At 36.5% G+C, this 20,490-nt stretch overlaps 1 protein-coding gene across 6 annotated transcripts in view; it reads left to right on the top strand.

Moving 5' to 3' along the window:
• Positions 1 to 20,490, top strand: part of LOC121313169 (ankyrin repeat and IBR domain-containing protein 1-like) — a 78,383-nt gene that overhangs the window by 26,102 nt on the left and 31,791 nt on the right. For all 6 annotated transcript variants that reach the window (XM_041245447.1, XM_041245448.1, XM_041245446.1 and 3 more), the window contains exons 3-4: positions 15,685 to 15,985; positions 18,444 to 18,626. In XM_041245447.1, coding sequence (XP_041101381.1) covers positions 15,685 to 15,985; positions 18,444 to 18,626 — 484 coding nt within the window. The remainder of the gene's footprint in view (positions 1 to 15,684; positions 15,986 to 18,443; positions 18,627 to 20,490) is intronic.

Below are 20,490 nucleotides of genomic sequence, written 5' to 3'. Positions count from 1 at the left end.
GTGGGGTGCTTAAGTGAACTTAAAATAAGAACTTTGAGTACAGGCCCAGTTCACGAGTACATTATTAAACTCTGCGTAGTGTAGACACTAACCGTATTTAACATTTTTAAACTGGTTTAAAGGCAACTAATACGGTTTAAAGGCATAATGTGGACAGTGCCTTTCTGTGCTCGTCTTTTGTATAGTTTTTTTTTTAAACCACATTTTTGTCTTGTGTTAACCCCTGTCTATTACTTTGTCATGGACTGAGTAAGCGTGGTAAGAACTGTTTTTGGAATGCAGTTTTGTAAATTGCCACATACTCTCTACTCTCTTACAATGCTTTGTTTTGCAATCATTTTCACAGATTTTCTTTCAATAGTATACGTGCAATGTAGTATAACAACTCCTTCGGCTATATGATATTTTCACATATCCGATGGACCCCTGGAGCTAATTAAATTGGATATGACAGGTTCTACAGTATTGTTTTGTAATTTTGTTCAGGGATAGATGGTAATAATTGCAGAAGGCCTCAGCTGAGCATGTTTAATCCTACTTTGTAGTTTTGTTTTTGTTGGTGAAGAGTCAAGAAACAAATAAAGCAGGTCCCAAGGGACATTCCAGAACACGTACTTCAGAGCAAAAACCAGCACAGTATTGACGTCACTACATGACCTACACTACAGGGTCCTGCCCTGCTGGTTATCCGCCAGTATATAATTTCCCACTTTTTTGAGTTGCAAATCAATCAAAACATTCCCTTTTTGGTAACATTATCAAAGCTGTCTCTGCCTTTCACTCACCGCAAGGCTGTTTTTTGTTATGAAGGATCTTGCTATACCAGATTGGAATCAGGGTGTGATTAACTTTTCTTCTATAGAACGAGAGAGGATGTTTTGAGTTGTTTGTTAACTACTTTGTGGCACATAAAATGGGAGGTTCAGTGCTATTTAAAATTTGATAACTGAAATTATAGACAGCATAAACTGCTCTCAGATATATTGTCTGTACAGCATAACATTAATTCACAAGGTCTTCGGATATTAATTGCCATATACACAGCATGAAAACTATATATTTCAGTTTTGAATATGGATGCATCCCTACATTGAAACCTTTAACCTATACCTTTATCATTACAATTATTGCATTTTTTAGAAGTTACGATAAAGTAGTGCAATTAAGCAACTGTGAGGGGCCACCCCTGTTATCTAAAAACAAACAAGAATAAATACTTGGCAGCTTAATGAAAGGCATTATACTCTTCACTTCTCTGTTTCTCAAGGACCTTCACCACTGTAAACATTTCTTTTGCATTCCTGTCACTGTATTTAATGGGGTGTGTGTGTGTGTGTGTGTGTGTGTGTTTTATCGATAATTAACAAAACAAGAAAGTGCTTGCTGCTGTTAATGGTACAGACTTTTGTGGTTTGTAAATCCTTCCTGTAAGGGAATAGAGACCCTTTTATGTGGTTGTTTGACTACGGTAAGTCTTTACACATGTTGATAACAGGATGTCTTCAGTTTTAAAATATTTACATTTGGAAATACTATAGTTTGGAAACGAGCAATGAATATAGGGTGCCAGTTTTCAATTGAAATATTTGGAGGCATTTCATTCTATATTGGTTAGAGTGGAGGACCAAATGCAAGAAAATGTAGGGTTCAATATATTGTATTTCTTATAATTTTATAACTTTTATGTAGACCTTTGTAAAGGTTTCATTGTTAATGTATTGCTTCTTGGTGCACAATGAGAATTGATAATTCCATTCCTCTGGTTAATGAAAGCTCTTATATCAAAGTCTTTTTTTTTTTAATTAGCTGAAGGGCCTGTTTTTCTTTTTTGGTTGGCAGAAACCTGGCTGGCATTGTGCTTTTAAGAGTATGTTTTGTTGAACTTGGGCCCGGCCTGTAATGTATCCTTTTCTAATTTAATCAATGGTCATTAAGAAGATCTAGGTACAGTAAGCTGGATGAAGGAGAAATAATGTATTGATACTTTTAGGACTGTGGGGAATTCAAGGGAACTTTTAAGTTGATTGTTGTCTCCTATCACTCTTTCAGTAAAATTGTTTTGCAGTATAGAAAAAAAAGTGACTTGGCAGTTCTGGTTGGTTCCTTTTGAAGGACCACTGATTCTTTTTACATGTTAAATCAATGTACCAACCTGTACAATTCTTATTTGTAATACTAAAAAGTGGGTATTAAAGTTATATTTAACTTAACAATCTTGTATTGGAAGGTAATATTAAAAAAAGCCTTTCTGGGGAGCCTAGCCTTAATAGGTTTGCATGTAAGAATACTGTCATAATAAAGCTCACTTCAAAATGATGTACTGAATAGCCTTAGGTCAGGGTCCACTCCAAGGTCTTGGATCATCGAGAATCTAGTTTTCTAACAGAGCTCTTAGTTGCAAATACATGCTGAGCCTGAAAAGCTTTCCTGACAATACTGAGAGATTCTCTCATGTCAATCATTTCATGAGAAACCCTTTTATAGTGAGTTTGGCTCATGCTACTGTACGTCTGATTTTGTATTTGCTACAGAAAATAATCTCCCAATCTCCTGGGTAACTGAAACATGGAAAGCTTATGCTAGGCAAATGGCTATACACTCAAGTGGGTGTGTATATTGCAAAGAGGTTGGTCTAACGAATAAAAATAATATTTTATATTTTCAGTTGGGCCATGGCATATTATATTTATAGTGCTTATACAACCCATAGCATTGTTAAGGATGTCTCGTGAAAGGCAATTCTGCATTCGGATGGCTAATAGGCCATTTTAAGGCAAAGCTTTTTAAATACTAAACCGTTCAGTTAATTGCACCTCATGAGCCTGAAAAATAACCGTATTGATATTTTTAAATGGTTGCAAAAAGACATTTTATATGAGTCTGGAATAGAAATTAGAGCAAATAACTAATGAGCAGTCATATTTTGGACTCTAAATATGTTATGTTTTGTGCCAATACCCAACTTAAAAAGTAAATAAAAACATGCAAAGTCACTGCAATCAATTAGTCTGGCTATTATGTAAATTACTTTGATTTTACATATAAACAAGAGAGGTAGCAAGTGGGCAACTGACTCCTAATTAACATTTTTGCTGACCATCGTTCCATGGACCGGTATCCATTTCAGTATTTATACAACATTTGAGTCTTCAGTTTGTAATTGGGTTCCCAGTTTCTGTCAGATTTTAAAATACTTTATTTGGAAATTCTAGTTCAAAGCTAACAGAAGGCAAGCAGAAATTGAAACTTTGCCACTTTTCTCAAGGCTCCAGGCCAGCTAGACTCACTGACTGTAGTTGCTTTGTTCATGTCTCTCTTGTTTGAAAAGCAGATGTCCCCTTGTCAGTACAACAGGGACTGTTGTTTTGCATTAATGCTTCTGTATTAGGGGTGGGAATTTCGAATAATTTAGTGCTTGAATGCTCGAGCGTTAAAAATTTAGATTACTCAATCAATATTATTCTACATACAGTATGCACCACAAAAATGACCATGTTAACACTAGAACCGCCGCGGTTATACTCATACCTAAAACCGCTGGTGGCAGTCATTATGACGGTACATTTTAAACAACATCAGTAGTAAATTAAAAGACAAGCTGTCGGATACAACTCAAAAGGTTTATTCAAGGACATCATATCAAACATCTGCACAGCTGAAACACTGTATTTAAATAAACAATTAAACATAAAATGATTTATTTTCTGACTTACCACATATAAAGCACTACTGCAAAAAATAAAAACATTTTAAAAGAAACGAGTGTTTAAACAGGTATCTGTACATACAGAACTGTAAAAATGAAAGTAGTTTTTAATTTAAAACAAAAGTAATATGTGTTAGTTCTTGCATGTGTCATTCGGTACTGAAGCACTGTGGCTAGCTTCATTTTATTTTATATATATATAAGAATATTGTAGGTTATATTCAAAATTACTTATTAAAGTCAGTCAAAATTACGGCTTTGTTGCTAGGGGGGCGGGCTAACTTCCTTATTTTCGTGATCCTGCCGTTTCAAACGCTGTCAGGGACAACCACATAACTTTCAGACATGCAGAGCAATTTAAATTTGAAAACTTCAACCCATCAAAATGACTTCCGTGGCTGGTGTTAAGGTGATAAACGTGAATAAAATATTGTAATGACCCCTGGTCTTGAGGCTTAAAGCAGTAGACAGAGACGGGATTCAGACACTAACAAAACTACTTTATTAATTAAACTGGGTATGTGTTTGGGTCGGGACCACACCACAAAAACAGTAAATCCTTCCTCCTGTCGCTATCCTAAAAACGTGCTCACTTTGTCGCTCACTAGGGCATCTAGATGACATGGTCTGCACCCAACAGTGGCTCACACACACACACACACACACACACACACACACTACCGAAACTGGTGGTATGGTCACACCCCAGAACAATACAGATAATGTGAAAGCACAGGACCAGATGAAAAAGTCTGTCAACTTGAACTGACCGGATCGTTACAATATATTGCACTTACATTCATGTAGAGAGATTTATTTACATTTTGTCAAGTACTTGAGTATGGCAAAGTGCCCGCTCCTGTGTGTATTTTGTTTTATATGTTGTGTGTTAATGTTGTTGCATAGTCATGGGTACATGGGATATAAACGGGTCTGTGTAACACAAGTGTTTCAAATGTACATTTGTATTTAGGCACGAGGATTGCACAGCACTTCACGTGCAAGTAAAACGTAATAATATGTGAGCACGGGGAATTGCACTTTATTAATTCATGTGCAGTTGTACCGCGACTCCAATTGAATGATTCATTAGCAATCGAGTCTCGGTACAGCTGCATAAAAGCTGCATGTTTTCACCCACTTGGGGTTGTGTGTTCGGTGAATGGAGAACAGGTGTGGAGACGGAGGTAATAAAATATTAATAAAGTAAAATATCAGCTGACAGTGTTGTTTAGTGTTAGTCTGTTTTGTTCATCTCTTTGTTTTGGCGAATGTGCCCTGTCCTGTGTATTTGTGTTTGTTACAACCGTTTATTTTCTGTCTGTCTGTGCACTATTAAATGCTGAGCAAGACCATTCGCTCAGCTCCACCTTCTTTGTGACATTGAGTAATAAATTAGTGCTTGAGTAATTATAATTATTTCGACTACTCTAACCCACCACTATTCTGTATATCATTTTTTTTTCTTTAAATAACCAAATGGCATTCATTTTGTTGAGTTTTGTTCAGTCTACTTTAATTGGTTACTTGATGTTTGGAGTCGTCATGAAATGGAGAATATTGTCTTCAGAGAACTGTCTTGTCTTGTTATTGCCTTGTTAACTACAAGAGTTCAAAATCTTGGCAAATACAGTACATATGTTCTTGTGTTTTCAGTTGGGGACAGGGGATTGAAACATGTTTCAGATGTACAAAGTTAATGGCTGCATGCACAATAGCTTTGTTTAATGAAGTTTAACTGGAGTGTTAATGGAGTTCAATTATGAGATTTTATTCCACAAATTTGACATGATACATATTCACTACAAATTAGTTTTTGACACTTAGTCTTCAGTTAAATTTAACTTTGTACATTTGAAACATGTTTCAATCCCCTGTCCCCAACTGAAAACACAAGAACATATGTACTGTATTTGCCAAGATTTTGAACTCTTGTAGTTAACAAGGCAATAACAAGTCAAGACAAGACAGTTCTCTGAAGACAATATTCAAACATGCAACATCATCATAGCCTTTTTTATCGGTTTTCTTTGAAAATCCAGTGGGCACCGTGTTTGCACCAAACTAACATTCTACAAAGTTGTAGTCAGATCAGTTAGACTACAACTGTTGAGACTAGTATTTGCGTGGCGTGTGAACACACAACAAAACTGCTGAAATCTGTTGAATTCCTTTATGCTAACGGTAACATTGGTGCTGGACTATTGAAACAGAGATATTCAGTGTGTGACCCAGTAAACACCTTTTTTATTAGATTAAAAAAAAAAAAAAAAACTGCAGATGCACAAAATAGTAATTAACTAATGCACCATGAACTGCTGAGTAATTTACTAGAACTGATGTCAGCATGACTTAGAAAAAAGTCCTCGACCTGAGAGGTTCCTGCCTCTCTTATGCAACTGTGCCTGAGCTTGATTGCTTGTCAATCATTCAGTCGGGCTCAGGCACATTCTACATGTGAAGTGATTAGCTGGGAGGCAATTAACCCTTCCCTGCCAACCTAATCAACAGTACAGATAAAATCAATTTAAATCATAATACAACAAAGTACAAATAAACACAGGGGCGGGTGTATGTATAATTATCAAAATAATTGTATGCTGTCCGGTTTGATCTCAGTTTGTATGTATTATATTCTTTGTGTGAATCCTTTGTAAATACTAAAAAAAAAAAAAAAAAAAAAAAACATGCAAAAATAGCATGGAGCGATGCAAGAACTCATATGTAGTGTAATTCTTAGTCTAGTTCTGCCTTGCCTTTTGTTTGAATACAATTGCTCTATTTTTACAGGGGAGAAAGATTTTTTTTTTTTTTTCAAAAGTTGTGGTTATGCCAAAAAATTATTTTTTTCCCCCCACCATAAGCATTCTTCTGTTTTTCTTGTATTTATTTATTTATTAGCTCCATGTAGATTACTTTAAATATAAACAAAGTCTGTAATACACCAATGCTGTACTTGTATTATCTGCATTTTAGGATGAAACTGGCAGTGCTTCCAGATTTAAAATAACTTGTTCCATTATTAAACAACTAACACGTCACCTTCTGCTAGTGCAAATCACAGTTACTACTGTTGGAAGATATAAAAATCAATTGGTAAGTGAAATTAATTATAATTAATGATGAATGCAGTTTAATGTAATTACTATATTAATACTATAATGTAAAATGTTTTGTATTGTGTTTTATTTGTTCATTGTCCTGATGAAGATTAGATTTTTTTTTTTGTTTTAACCACTTGCTATTTGCTGAATACAATGTTTTTAAGGAAAGCTTTTGGAGTGTGCCAATGCTTTTGATTCAAAATATGTTTTTTTTTTTTTTTAATTTTTACCAGAAGCCAAGAGGCACTGGGTTTTTTTCTTTTCATACTGTTTAAAAGTTTACTTAAAGCAGAGTTTGCAGTACATGTGGTCGAATTTCAGTGAATGCTTAATACTTTGGGGTTTCCAAAGTGTTCTGTTAACACACTTAACTCTGTTGCTTCCAGGCACCATTAACAAGGGTGCAATTAAGAAGGGAATAAAGAAGATTATTCTGAAGAATGCATCAGTACCGTTCTACCAGCTGCCTCTTTGCTTTATTTCTGTGATTAGACAGCAGAGCTGGTTATCCATTCATTGTCAGCAGCTGCCTCCCCATGCTGAGATAATGTGTGGGTGGATCTAGTATTTTACCAGCTGGCATTGTGGGTTCAATCAAGTATGCTGTCACTGTATTGCTCAGATATGCAAAAGTTGGTTGGCAGGGATTTATGAGCTATATTTACTGAACAACTTTCGCTCCTAAAAGCACTGAATAATACTGAGGCAGACACAGAGCAGTGGGTGCTGACATGCCACACAGGCACGCAGATTTATTAGCACACATTCTGTCGCTAGGGTACCAGCAATGGTAGGCATAGTGTGAGATTTTGTAAAGAAACAAAACAAAGCTAAAAATAAAAGTTTTCCATTTAAATGGTTAGTGCTAGTCCCACTAAAAGTAACGTCCCGCTCCAGGAACCAGCTACTCTACGCCAATCCTCTCTACACTGTTTGGGATCTACATCCCCTAAACCAGTGGTCCGCAAAGTAATTTTGGCACGGGCATAAATTGATCTTACTTGGCTGTTTGCGGGCACGCTGACTATTGCATAGGATCTCATTTTACACACTGCCTTCATATATATATACATACACACACACACACACACACACACACACACACACACACACACACACACACACTCACTCCTTTAAGAGTTTTAGTGGGGTTATTATACGCAATGCAAATATTTGTGAATAGCATGTTTACAGATAACCGGGAATAAGTGTAGAGACCGTCTCGCGTTGTTTCAATTTGACAAATTTGTCAACGCTACTCTGTTTTAAAGATCGCTCATCTGCAGTACAATTATTCGGAGAAAGTGAATTCGTAACTAAATATACTATGGTGATCCCTCGTCTGGTGAAATAAAATTAAAAACAATAGCAATAGATAATTGAATTCAAAATACTGAAATGTATAATTTTTCTCAGTAACAGTCGTTTTGCAAAAGCCATTCATTTAAAAAAAAAAGTCGATTACGTACAAGCACAGTATATGCGAGCAACAGCGTCAACAGACTGCTGTGGGTTTTTTGTTGGAAAACGTGTTTAAAGCTTTCTTATTTTTCCCACGCTACGACCCGCCAGAAATGTGTTCATGACCATAATTTAACCACAGCTGCCCTAAACTGACCTACTTCTGGGCTCCCAGAGTCCCAGCATTCTCACAGCGACTCAATTAATTTTTTGCCAGTGTTATCGTTTCTGTCCGACTGAGAAACCTGTTTTTACCTTTCAAAACATAAAAATGGCCTATGATTATGTGGATATAGTTAGTGCTGTTAAAAACAACATAAAAGGTTTTTTTTTTTAAATTCACGACTAGTTTTCTTTTTTTCAGTCGTTGCCTAGTAGTAGTTAATCAATTAAAAAAAAGCAAAACAAATAAATAAATAATTAGTGCACCATCTAATAACCAGTAAACAAAATATTTTAGTGTTGCATACAGTGCAGTACAAGTGCATTCAGTTTCCAGCTATACAAATACATTCAGTTTGTTTTATTAATCAGAACCATAACCATACACATACTTTACAAGTGTACTGCTGTGTTGCACTTAAGCGATAGAGCCCATCAATGTGGGCTCTACTGTGTGGTAGATGACCTTGACCCCGAGCCGTAGGCGAGGGCACTAACGAAAGTCAAGGTCATCTACCACATGGTAGAGCCTGCATTGAGAGGGCTCTATCACTTAGTGATTTATTTCTTTAGTTTCTCTTTAAAAAAACAAACAAAAAAAAACTTTAAAACCTATATTTACTTTGAACTTCTGATATTTGGCCGGGTAACCTTCCGCTGAGGAAAATAGTCCCTAACATAATTAGAATATAAAAACGACATACATGCAGAGAAAACTTTATTATTATTATTATTATTATATTATTATTATTATTATTATTATTATTATTTGGTTAAAATATGTATTTATTGGGGTCTTACTCTTTCTTGGTATAATCTGTCTGGACATGTACAATTGTTGAATAATATGTAGTAGTCCGACTCAAAACTTGTTGGAGGCAGAGCAAATTGGCAGGGAGTGGCTGGTGTGGAAAGAACTGAAACAGGGTTAGCAGTTTGACTGGCTGGTTTTTAGGAAGGGTGTTGCTTAGATCCAGCCGGTGACAGAATTGTGGACCAATCATGGCTTTCTTGTTGGTTTGCTTGCGTGCAGTAGATGCAAATTGAGCCTTCATTACGGTGTCCTGACAGACATTATTTAGCTTGTCTTTGGACCAGCGTCAGAAAGTATGTTTAAGTAGCTTTTTATGTTAGTTGTAGATTAGAATGTTAAGGGAAAAAGCCGGTATTTATGGGCGGATTGATTTAAAATTTAATTCACAATTGAGCAGTTCATCATTCCAGCAGGCATCTATGCAAAATAGAAGACCGCTAGATCTGGAAGCTGTTTGGCTGTTTGCACTCAATCGTTTTCTAATGACATATAGAGTTTGTTAAAGTCATTCAAGGTACTCCATTCAAACAAAATTTCTACACTGGCCCATAAACACTTTCCTCCTCTATCAGCTTGTTTTCTTTGGCCATTTTATGTTTGTCTTTGTTTAGTCTCCAGTCACATACTGTTTTTTCAGCATTGCGATTAACATGTATTTTGGCAAATTCAACAACACGCAATTTCTAACCTGTTGAGTAACATATATATTTTTTTCTGACTGCCCTACTTTATCCAGTTTCAAAGTCACCTGCATTAATATAGCATTGCAGTTACACAAACAGAAGACTTGAAAAGTTTACTACTCGACTTTCTAGCCAATAGCTGTTTGCTACGGATCCCAGGGGCGGGTTCAGTCTGAATGTTGACAAATCAGTGGCTCGGGAGGGTGGGAATAAGGAAATTCATAGAGACTGACAGCTATTGGCGACATTCAGAGATTATTCTGCGCAGATTCTGTGCTGCATCTGACCAGTTTAGGCAATGATCTTCTAAGAATGATCTCCGTGAACACACCCATTGGCTAAATTGGTCAGAATCTACGCAAAATGATCTCCATGAACGCACCCCTAGTGTTAACAGTGAAGCAGTATAGCTATGACGTTTGAGAGGAGGCCAGTTGAGCCTGAAAGCATGTGTTTAATATTCAGAATGCCGAAGGGTATTGAGAGTAAGAAATTAAAACTTTTAATTAGAACAGTGGGTTTGTGTTTCTACCTAGCAACATGACCTGAATGCGTAGATCTTGAACAAATAAATGGGGTTGTTGACAGTTAAGTTTGTGTGAGCCATAACCATGGCTGTAGTATTCCCACTGTGGAACTGGTACAGTAGTTTAATATTAGACACACCGGCGCATGTGTCGCACCGCTGTATTACTCACTCCCCCTTTTTACAAATGCCTAGAAAGTTGACATTTGTACATATATCTAGAGAAATGCTTGTCCAATTGTGACTTGATGAAATCCAGTGTTATATGGCGGATAGTGGATGTAGGTCCTGGTGGTACTGATGTATCTAATTTTGTCTTGTTTTTCATTTTTAATAAATCCTGAACAAGATAGTTGTGAAAATTAGATAAGTGAACAAAGCATTGCAGGATTTTAAGACCGTTTCATTAAATGCATTGTAATTGTATGTTTTAGGTGTATATTTCGACAGATGGCATGGCGTGGATCTCAAAATTAGAAACATGATTCAAATGGCTTCTAAAGGGGTTTCTACTGTTGTAGTCGAACACCGTACTGTATGACTTGCTTGTAAACAAGGGCAGTAGTAAAAAGGAATCTGCTAAAGAGACAATATATATAGCAAACAGAAGTATGCTATTGCCTTGCATCTAGAGATTAAGTGGTAGGGTGAAAAAAAAATGCAACTGCTAGCCATATTTTTCATAACATCTTGTAAACTGAATTTACAGTGGAAGAGCTGATTTTATGCAAATATCACTATCTTAGTGACCTGCTGTTCCAGTTGCCGTACACTATCTACATCCACTCTACAACCACAAAATCCACTTCCTTTTTACTTTCTATTTTTATAAACCAATCTTTTCAGATGTGCAATTCCCCTTACACTATGCCCAGAAGATGCTTTGTTTCTTATACAGTTCACTATCTACAGTAAGAAAAAGTACTTACTGATGCTCATACTGGCAGTGAATGTAATTTTATGAATCAGATCAGAACTTAAAATAGTGTTGCAAGAATTTGTAGCTCTAATGCTCAGCTGATTTGACAGATAAAAGAAAATCACATTAGCCTGCCTCGTAGAGCACATTAATTGTGTTCCAGCAATCCTCACTCTAGCTAGGAAATGAGTCTACATGGGCCTCGGCTGCTGCAATTTTTGTTTTACTTTTCTGTGTGTTGCAGAGCTACCTTTTCATAAGTTTAAAAGCCTCACACCGGACGCGATGTGACAAGCGAATATGTCATAAGACATGCTGCACCACGACACCAGCGATGCAAAAAAAAAAAAACAGGATTGGTGTCTGTTTTTGCAGATGTTTTATTTATTTATTTGTCATGCAGCAGCTAGGGAAATGACCAATGAGGACAGCTTTCCATGTGTGTCTTCAGTAAGCAATGGTGGAAGAAAAGATAATTCTTGCGGTATCAAAATACCCGGAGCTGTACATAAAGGATACAAAAATGAGGGAGAACATCTGGCAGTCCATTTCCAGGGAACTGGATATAGCTGGTGTTTGTGCTACATTTACCTTTACTGAAATAAGTATTCTGAAAAGCTGTTATGTGTTTTACATTTTTACTACCTGTATAATAGGACTATCATACGTGTGATTTTTCTTCCAGCTGATACAATCAGGGGAGAATCACCTATGACATAGCTTGCGCTGGTCACCACTGGTGTGAAAGGTAGAGTTGCAGCGACAAATCACACGCTGGGACCATAACCCTTAGAAAGACCAAACATTTTTTAATGGGATGCTCCCACAGGATCAATTTTTTTGCCTGTATTTGACTCTTCCTATAAAAATTCACAAAAAAAATAAAATAAATAAATCTAATTTTTACAGTAGCATCTCTGAATTTGTGCCCTGAAACCATAAACGTATCTCCTTTTTTTCAACATTGCATTTAGTATTTTTTTTTATTATGTATTCCACTTAGAGTTTTCAAAGAGATAAATGTATAAAAACATATTATTCGATGACCCGAGGGACCTTAGAATACTTCCTGAAAGTTTTGTTGAAAAATATTGATGTTTGGGTAAATTACAAGACATGGTTTCACCTGAGTGATTTTTTAAATGTATTTATTTATTTATTTGTTTCTTTATTTATACACATTTTTAGCAGACTTTGCTTTTCTATCTTTGAAATTCATAAAAAGTCTGTTTTTTAGTAGAGACTTGAAAATGGGATTTTCTGGTTCACGATACAATGGAGAATATTATTATACAAAATAATTTTACTGAAATCTGATATTTTTCTTAGATTTAAAGAGATAAAGGTACACAAACATTTTATTCTGTTACCTGAAGGACCCACAACACTCCCTGAATATTTTGTTGAAAATATCTGAAATATGCAAAATACAGGACATTCTTTCATATATATATATGACATACAGTGCCTACACCCCCTTCAATTTTTTCACCTTTTGTTGACTTATAGCCTGGAATTAAAATGCATTAAAAAATAATTGTTTTTTTTTTTCATTTATATACACATCCTACCCCACAACTTCCAAGTGAAAAAATATTCTAGAAATTTGTAGAAAATTAATTAAAAATAAAAACTGAAATAGCTTGGTTGCATAAGTGTCCACCCCCCTTGTAATAGCAATCCTAAATTAGCTCAGGTGTAAGCAATCGCCTTCAAAATCACACACAGAGTTAAGTGGCCTCCACCTATGTTAAATTGTAGTGATTCACATGATTTCAGGATAAATTCAGCAGTTCCTGTATGTTACCTCTGCTGGGTAGTGCATTTCAAAGCAAAGACTCAACCATGAGCACCAAGGTACTTTCAGAAGAGCTCTGGGACAAAGTTGTTGAAAGGTACAAATGAGGAGATGGGTATTAAAAAATATTAAAGGCCTTGAATATCCCTTGGAGCATGGTCAAGACGATTATTAAGAATTGGAAGGTATATGGCACCACCAAGACCCTGTCTAGATCAGGCTGTACTTCCAAACTGGATGACCGAACAATAAGTAGACTGATCAGAGAGGCTACTAAGAAGCCAATGGAAACTTTGCAAGAGCTACAGGCTTTTATGGCCAAGACTGCTCAAAGTGTGCATGTGACCACAAAATCCCAAGCACTCCACAAATCTGCCCTTTATGGTAGGGTGGTAAGAAGGAAGCCATTACTCAAGAAAGCCCACATTGAATCCCAATTTTGAAGTATGCCAAAACCAACACTCAGGAGATTCTGTAGCCATGTGGCAAAATGTTTTGTGGTCTGACTAAACTAAAATGGAACTTTTTGGCCTAAATGAAAAGCGTTGTGTTTGGCGCAAACCCAACACAGCGCATCACCCAAAGAACACCATCCCTACTGTGAAGCATGGTGGTGGCAGCATCATGTTATGGGGGTGTTTCTCATCGGCAGGCACTGGGGCACTTGTCAGGATAGAAGGGAAAATGAATGGAGCAAAGAACAGAGAAGTCCTTGAGGAAAACCTGCTGCCCTCTGCAAGAAAGCTGAAACTGGGAGAGAAGTTCACCGTTCAGCATGACAGCGACCCAAAGCACACAGCCAAAGCTACACTGGAGTGGCTAAGGAACAAAAAGGTTAATGTCCTTGAGTGGCCCAGTCAGAGTCCCGACCTAAATGCCATATAAAATTTGTGGCATGACTTGAAGATTGCTGTCCATCAACAGTCCCCAAGGAACTTGACAGAGCTTGAACAGTTTTTTAAAGAAGAATGGTCAAATATTGCCAAATCTAGGTGTGCAAAGTTGGTAGAGACCTATCCCATCAGACTCACAGCTGTAATTGCTGCCAAAGTTGTTTCCACCAAGTATTAACTCATGGGGGTGGAGACTTATCCAATTATGATCTTTCAGTTTTGTATTTTTAATATATCATTTTTTTTCAATAAGCACTTTTTTCCCCTTAACAGTGTGGAGTATGGTGTGTAGATAAGTGAAAAAAATCCTCATTTAAATTCATGAAGCTCTGAGGCACTGACACAACAATAGGCACTGTGTGTGTGTGTGTATGTATGTGTGTGTATATATATATATATATATATATTAGATAATATATATATATATATATATAGTATATATATATATATATATATTTGAACTTATTAGGACCTTGTGTGTAAAAGTATGGTTGTTGCATAGTATTATAGAAAGGCCATACAATGACATCCACAAGGGATTTTTTTTTTTTTTTCCCAGGAATAGTAGTGCAACAATCATAACATGCTTCTATTTTCGTTGTTAATGTAGTCAGTGTTATTGTTTAGTGCTGGAGTGTAAAGGGCATCAAATCTACATTATATTACTGAAGGCAGCTGATACAACAGGAGAATCAGGCTGGTATCTGTAGTTCAGGATCTATAAAATGAACGTCAATACAACACAGTAGGACAGCTAAATACCAAGCAAGCTGAATTGCTCCATATGGCAATGAAGTCATGGGAACAAGTCATAAGAATTGTCTCAGTTATGTCACCATTGAGGGCATAAACTTTAAGCTGATATTTTTATAAGGTGTACAGTTTATTTTTTTCTTGTTTTGTGTAAATGTTAGACAGGGTCATTTATAACATAGATACATAATGTTTATTTCTTCATTTAAAACCAAGGACCTTGTTTTTACTGTATATCAGTTTTTCAAGTTGTTTTTACTGTATATGTCTGCTACCAATAGAAATGAATATGACTGATTTCAAATCACTTTCAGCAGAACCGGGCCTTGAGTGGTTCTCTAACTACACTGGTGACCCTGCTGTCAAGTCACATAAGACATGCAATCATGGGCTCGATTTTGAGTGATCTTACGGCCTTCATCTATTCCAAATGTCAACTATCCTGGTAGTCAGTTCAAAGCAGATTTAGCAATGGTCTGATTGCTCAGATTGCTAGCACAACAAGAGAGTTAATAACGAGGAGTGGGTGCAGGAGTCCCTTCCCTATACTGTGGCTTTGGTGTTTTCACATAACCGGTCACATAGACTATTAAAGACCTTGCAACTCGGATATTTCAAGAGCCCAATTATTTTCTTGTTTTTCTAATGTATATTGTCTGTAAAGTAAAAAATATATATATATATGTTTTTTAAACCACTGCTTAAGATGTCAGCTGTGCAGTGAAATTGTATTTTTCCACACAACAGCAGTGAAAAGCCACGCATTAGCTTAAACAATGCTTAGGTTTGGATGTACATTTATAAGCAGCAGATGTTGCTGGTATATATGTAACATATAGTTATTTATTTATTGTCTCCAAAACAGATTGTTTCTCTTCAGCAAGGATGGCAACCCCAACAAGCGCAACGTGCACAACGAGACAGCAATGCACCTGCTGTGCATGGGGCCGCAGATCATGCTGGCAGAAGGGGCGCTGCACCCCCGTCTTGCACGACCCTATGAGGACGAGCACAAGAGGGCAGAGTGCCTGCAGATGATCCTCAAGTGGACAGGGGCCAAGCTAGCTCAGGGAGAGTACGAGAGAGCCGACGTCAATGCCACAGACAACAAGAAAAACACCTCTTTGCACTACGCTGCTGCCTCAGGGATGAAAACATGTGTAGAGGTGACCTGACTCATTCATTTCAAAGTTTCATACGTAAAGGTTTTTACCTGGGTAAGGGTCAACTCTAGTACTTGGATAGGTCTGCAGTTTATGCAACCCATGGATAAACTGTATTACAAACCAGATCACTACATACAAAGCATAGAAAACAAAACAAGTGAAAGTAACATTCATGCATTCAAAGTTGTTGTTTTTTGTTCTATAATGACCAGCATGTAAAAGTTTTTGCTATTCGACAGTGCTGTCACACAATTAAATCAAATAATTTATGGGTTGTCGAAAGTCTTCCATCTGGACGGCAATAAGGCGACCTATAAAGTGGGTAAACCAGTATTTAGTGTTTAATGTATAATCAGATTTTAAGAGATCAGTTGATGGATTTGTGTTTGTACATCCTAATTCCCGACCCATTTATTTTATTTTTGCTTGACGGATCTTGAGTTTTTCTCTGTAGAATTAAATCATAGTCATTTTGACCAATTGAGATGTCAAGGAAAACAAAACATAAGATGGTTAAATTTCAAGCAGTTGATAACAATTCCTATGAACCATGCTTTATCTTTGTCAATTCTCCCACAGGAACATCTGTGGCTTGAAGGTTTGACCTTTTTGTATCATCTTTGTAACAAAACATAATCCTGCCAGACATTACTTGCTGTACTGCGTCACATTTTTCAATTGAATGAATCTACCAATCCATCAGCATGCTTCTTCAGGGAGGGTGTAGGAGTTTGTCAACCTTCCCCTGCTGCACCTATTTCTGTTGCTAATCTCTCTTAACCATTTAAGCTGGCAACTTTATATGTTCAGTGTTGTGGAAACTCTCCAGACAAAAACTTTAACTAGTGACCTAAGATGGCCGCTATATGGTTTCTGTGTCACAGAGGTTCACAGATGTGTTCTGTAGGTCCGGTTCGATCAAGGGCGTTGAATCATGAAATTATATCCCTTTCCTGAGTGTTTTTGCAAAACTGTGTTGGTGACCATGAGCTGTGTTTCTGACCGTGAAATTGATCTCTGACCTAATTTGGCTGCCATATAGAGTTTATGTGACTTTTTAAAAAAAGTTATAGCTTCATAGAGAGACCGTACACTTTGAGTTGTAGTCTTAATGTTTGGTACGCAGCTGCAATCTTTCATTTTCTTATGTAAGTTCCATTATTTACCCAGACAGTATGAACCCTTTCAATGCCGCCTTTAAGCTCTTGCCATACAGATCACACTTCCTTGTTCATAGGGTCTTTTAGTTGGGTTACATTTGTGTTCTCTGATTCTCTCAGTAAAGTTCCAGTACAGGTGATGTCCAGTGAGCCTTAACCTTTTCAGTGTCACATTGTTTTTAACCTCTGGATATATCCATGATACAATCCATGTAATGATAAAATGTCTACTTTGTGTTTACAAGCCATTCAATCTGACATGACATACCCCTTAGATTATGCTACTCCCATAATCCATAATTTTATCTTAAATGTGTTGGATCTATGTCTTGGTGATGCACTTGTATTTATAGCTGTGAGGGTATGTGTTGCGAACACAATTGTAGACAAAGACAAACCAGATAATTGTAAGCCTATTCAAATTTTAGTTTAACTGCATAAAAACATACAATACCATTAGGCAGTACTGCACACAGTAAATTACTGTTAGTGTTTTTGTTTTACAAATAAGACATATTCGCTTGCCACAAAATGTTTTCTGGTGATTTATTTTCTGTGTTGAAATCTGTTGGTGCATACTTCAGCAAAACATGATGTTGATATCTTGCCAAGAACATAATGCTGATAAAGGAAGTATACAATTATATAACTATTTCCTGTATTCCTACACTCACAACATGGATGTTTGCAGACTATGCTTTGATATTAAAATGAAACGACATTCTCATAATAAAATGTATTTATGTACATAATGTCAAGTTTCCTTTGAGCATATAAATCATTCCTTGTTTGCGTTAATACTTTTTATAATGACTTTGTCTGTGTAAAGTATTCCAACATTAAAGAAGATGAGCATTTTCCTCACAGTAAATAAATGTAATACAGAGGGCTATTATAAGTAGTCAAGTTGTTTCTTTCAAAATGTTTTGTTACAGAAGATTAATTTGTCATGTTTGCTTTTACCACTGACTGTCAATGCTAAGAGACCTGGATTCATTATACTGTCTTGTCTCTTGGTTTGAAAAAGTTTTATATCCAATGTAAATTAACTGTTTTGCAGGCCCATACTTTATAACCTCTGCCCATGCTCAGAATCTCAGAAACTATTTTAAGATTCAGGCATCAAATGTACTTTGACTTTACAAACATTACTGTTCCCCCCCGCATACCAGTATGTGGATTTTTACTTTATAAACCATAGAGACAGAAGTACCATTCACTTTACACTGTGCAACCATTGATGCTTTGTTTTTGTCACAGAAGTGACAGTGTATTGTTCTTTTCTATTTTTTTTATAGTTTTTAGTGAAAAATGATGGAGACCTGTTTGCAGAAAATGAGAATAAGGACACCCCATGTGACTGTGCAGAAAAGCAGCACCATAAAGAACTGGCCCTTAGCCTGGAGTCTCAGATGGTCTTCTCTAGGGATCCTGAAGCTGATGATATAGAGGCAGAATATGCTGCTCTGGATAAGAGAGAGGTATGCTATTAAAGTTGTCACATTCCTCTGGAGTAAATGTTGTGTTTGTTTCAAAACTAACAAAGGGTAAAACAAGAATAGATGCATGTTATGTTAATCCCTATTTTTTTTCCCAATTCTTGACCGGAATGAATCAGCTTTCTGAGGGCATTCATTGGAACAGAGCATTTATCGACAGTGTGTTGTAGATTGGGATTTTGGACAATGGAAACACAGCTTTAGTCACGTGTTTGCAGCCCTTTTGTGTGTGCCATTACATTTTGGCACTGAAGTTATAAACTTAGTAAACAATCAAGAGTTTACTATTTTTGTTATGTAATATAGTTTTGAAGACTTTTATTAAAAATGATTGCTAAGGTTTGAATATAATGTTCCGATTATAACTAAGGCTGGGATTTAGTCACTGTGGTTGCGGGTGTCATGGATTCCGTGTCTTTTGCTAGTGTCCTCGATTTCTGCTGATGTGCGTGACTTGCAGGGATGTTATTAATTGTGTTCAATCTGTATGTAATTTTATTGGAAAGTGTTTCTCATTAACATTAAATTTCGCATTTAAAAAAAAAAAAAATGCATTTATCGTTTTTTAATTGGAATAAATAATAACACATTTGAACTAGCTCCAACTTCGCACTTAATTTAATGTACATGTCTCTTGTCTGCCCCACACCCTCTTTGTGTTATCCTTGTGTGTGTATTCCTCACCCCCAAAGTGTGTTACGCTTCTCGTCTGCTTACCTTTTCCCCTGTTTGTGTCTTTATTCTCTGCCTAATTCAGCGCTTATAAATGCAACTGTTAGATGGTCACCGTTGCAGAGCAAATAACAAAGCAACACATTGAAATTCCATTTGCTTGTCTCTTCCTTCTTTGCTGAACCTGTACGCACCAGATGCCGCAATATGCTTTTATTAAAGACAGTTATTTTATTTATTTATCCCTGTGACTTTATTCTCCCTCTGTCATTTTTTTGTGATTTTGAACGGATTGAATGTGACTGCTCCGTGATTTCTATCCAGGTTTTCCGTGACAAACTCCTATACCTAATTATAACAGTGCGGTATTCACAAGGAGAGGGAAATACCTGACATTCCACAAGTTATAAGCAACCAATTAAATCCTAGTCAGAAATTGATCTGAAAATCTGCTAACTTTTTTTTTTAAAACAAATTCAAGCACTCGCACACATGGAATACAGAGGGAAACTGGTGATTTTTTTTTTCTTTCCTCCCTCTTCTTTGTGCCTAATGTGTTAGTTTTGTAACATGTTTTTTGAAATCTTGAGACTTTTTTTCTCCTTCGGTGTGAAAGCCCTAAAAGATTGGTTTTCTTGATTTAAGTCCTTTGCACACTGGATCCGTGCCGTCATTTAGAATCCGTCATCCGAGAAAGTCTTCATTCAGTCCATTGCAAAAGTATATGCTTGTAATAACCTATACTACACAAAATCCACGTGCTTAAGTATGCTGTCAATTCAGAATTTCATGTTATATAATACATATCGTTCACGACCAAGTCCACGGCATATGTTTTCTTTGTTTTCAAAACCTTTGTAATCTTTGTAATCATAAAGTAACTTTTGTTTGGCGACAGACACAATTCGTTTTTCCATTTTGTTCTTTCTTCCCAGTTGTTTTTCATTGGTCAATGTATTTTTTAACGCACGCACAACAGTTACGGACTCAGTGTGCAAGGTGCAGTAAGGAATGCACAGGATAATTTTTTTCTGTTTAGACGCACGTTAAATTCTGATACGTTATTGGATCCAGTGTGTAATGGCCTTTACTCTGCAACATTGCAAGCATTTATTAAATCCTTCATACATTCGAGGGAAGCATGATGAGATGAAGGATAGTCGGTTTGTGATGC

This window comes from Polyodon spathula, chromosome 3, assembly GCF_017654505.1.
Source record: "Polyodon spathula isolate WHYD16114869_AA chromosome 3, ASM1765450v1, whole genome shotgun sequence".
In the NCBI taxonomy this organism is placed as follows: domain Eukaryota; kingdom Metazoa; phylum Chordata; class Actinopteri; order Acipenseriformes; family Polyodontidae; genus Polyodon; species Polyodon spathula.
Note: the sequence above shows the minus strand (reverse complement) of the source record. Positions and strands in the feature narration are given on the sequence as shown.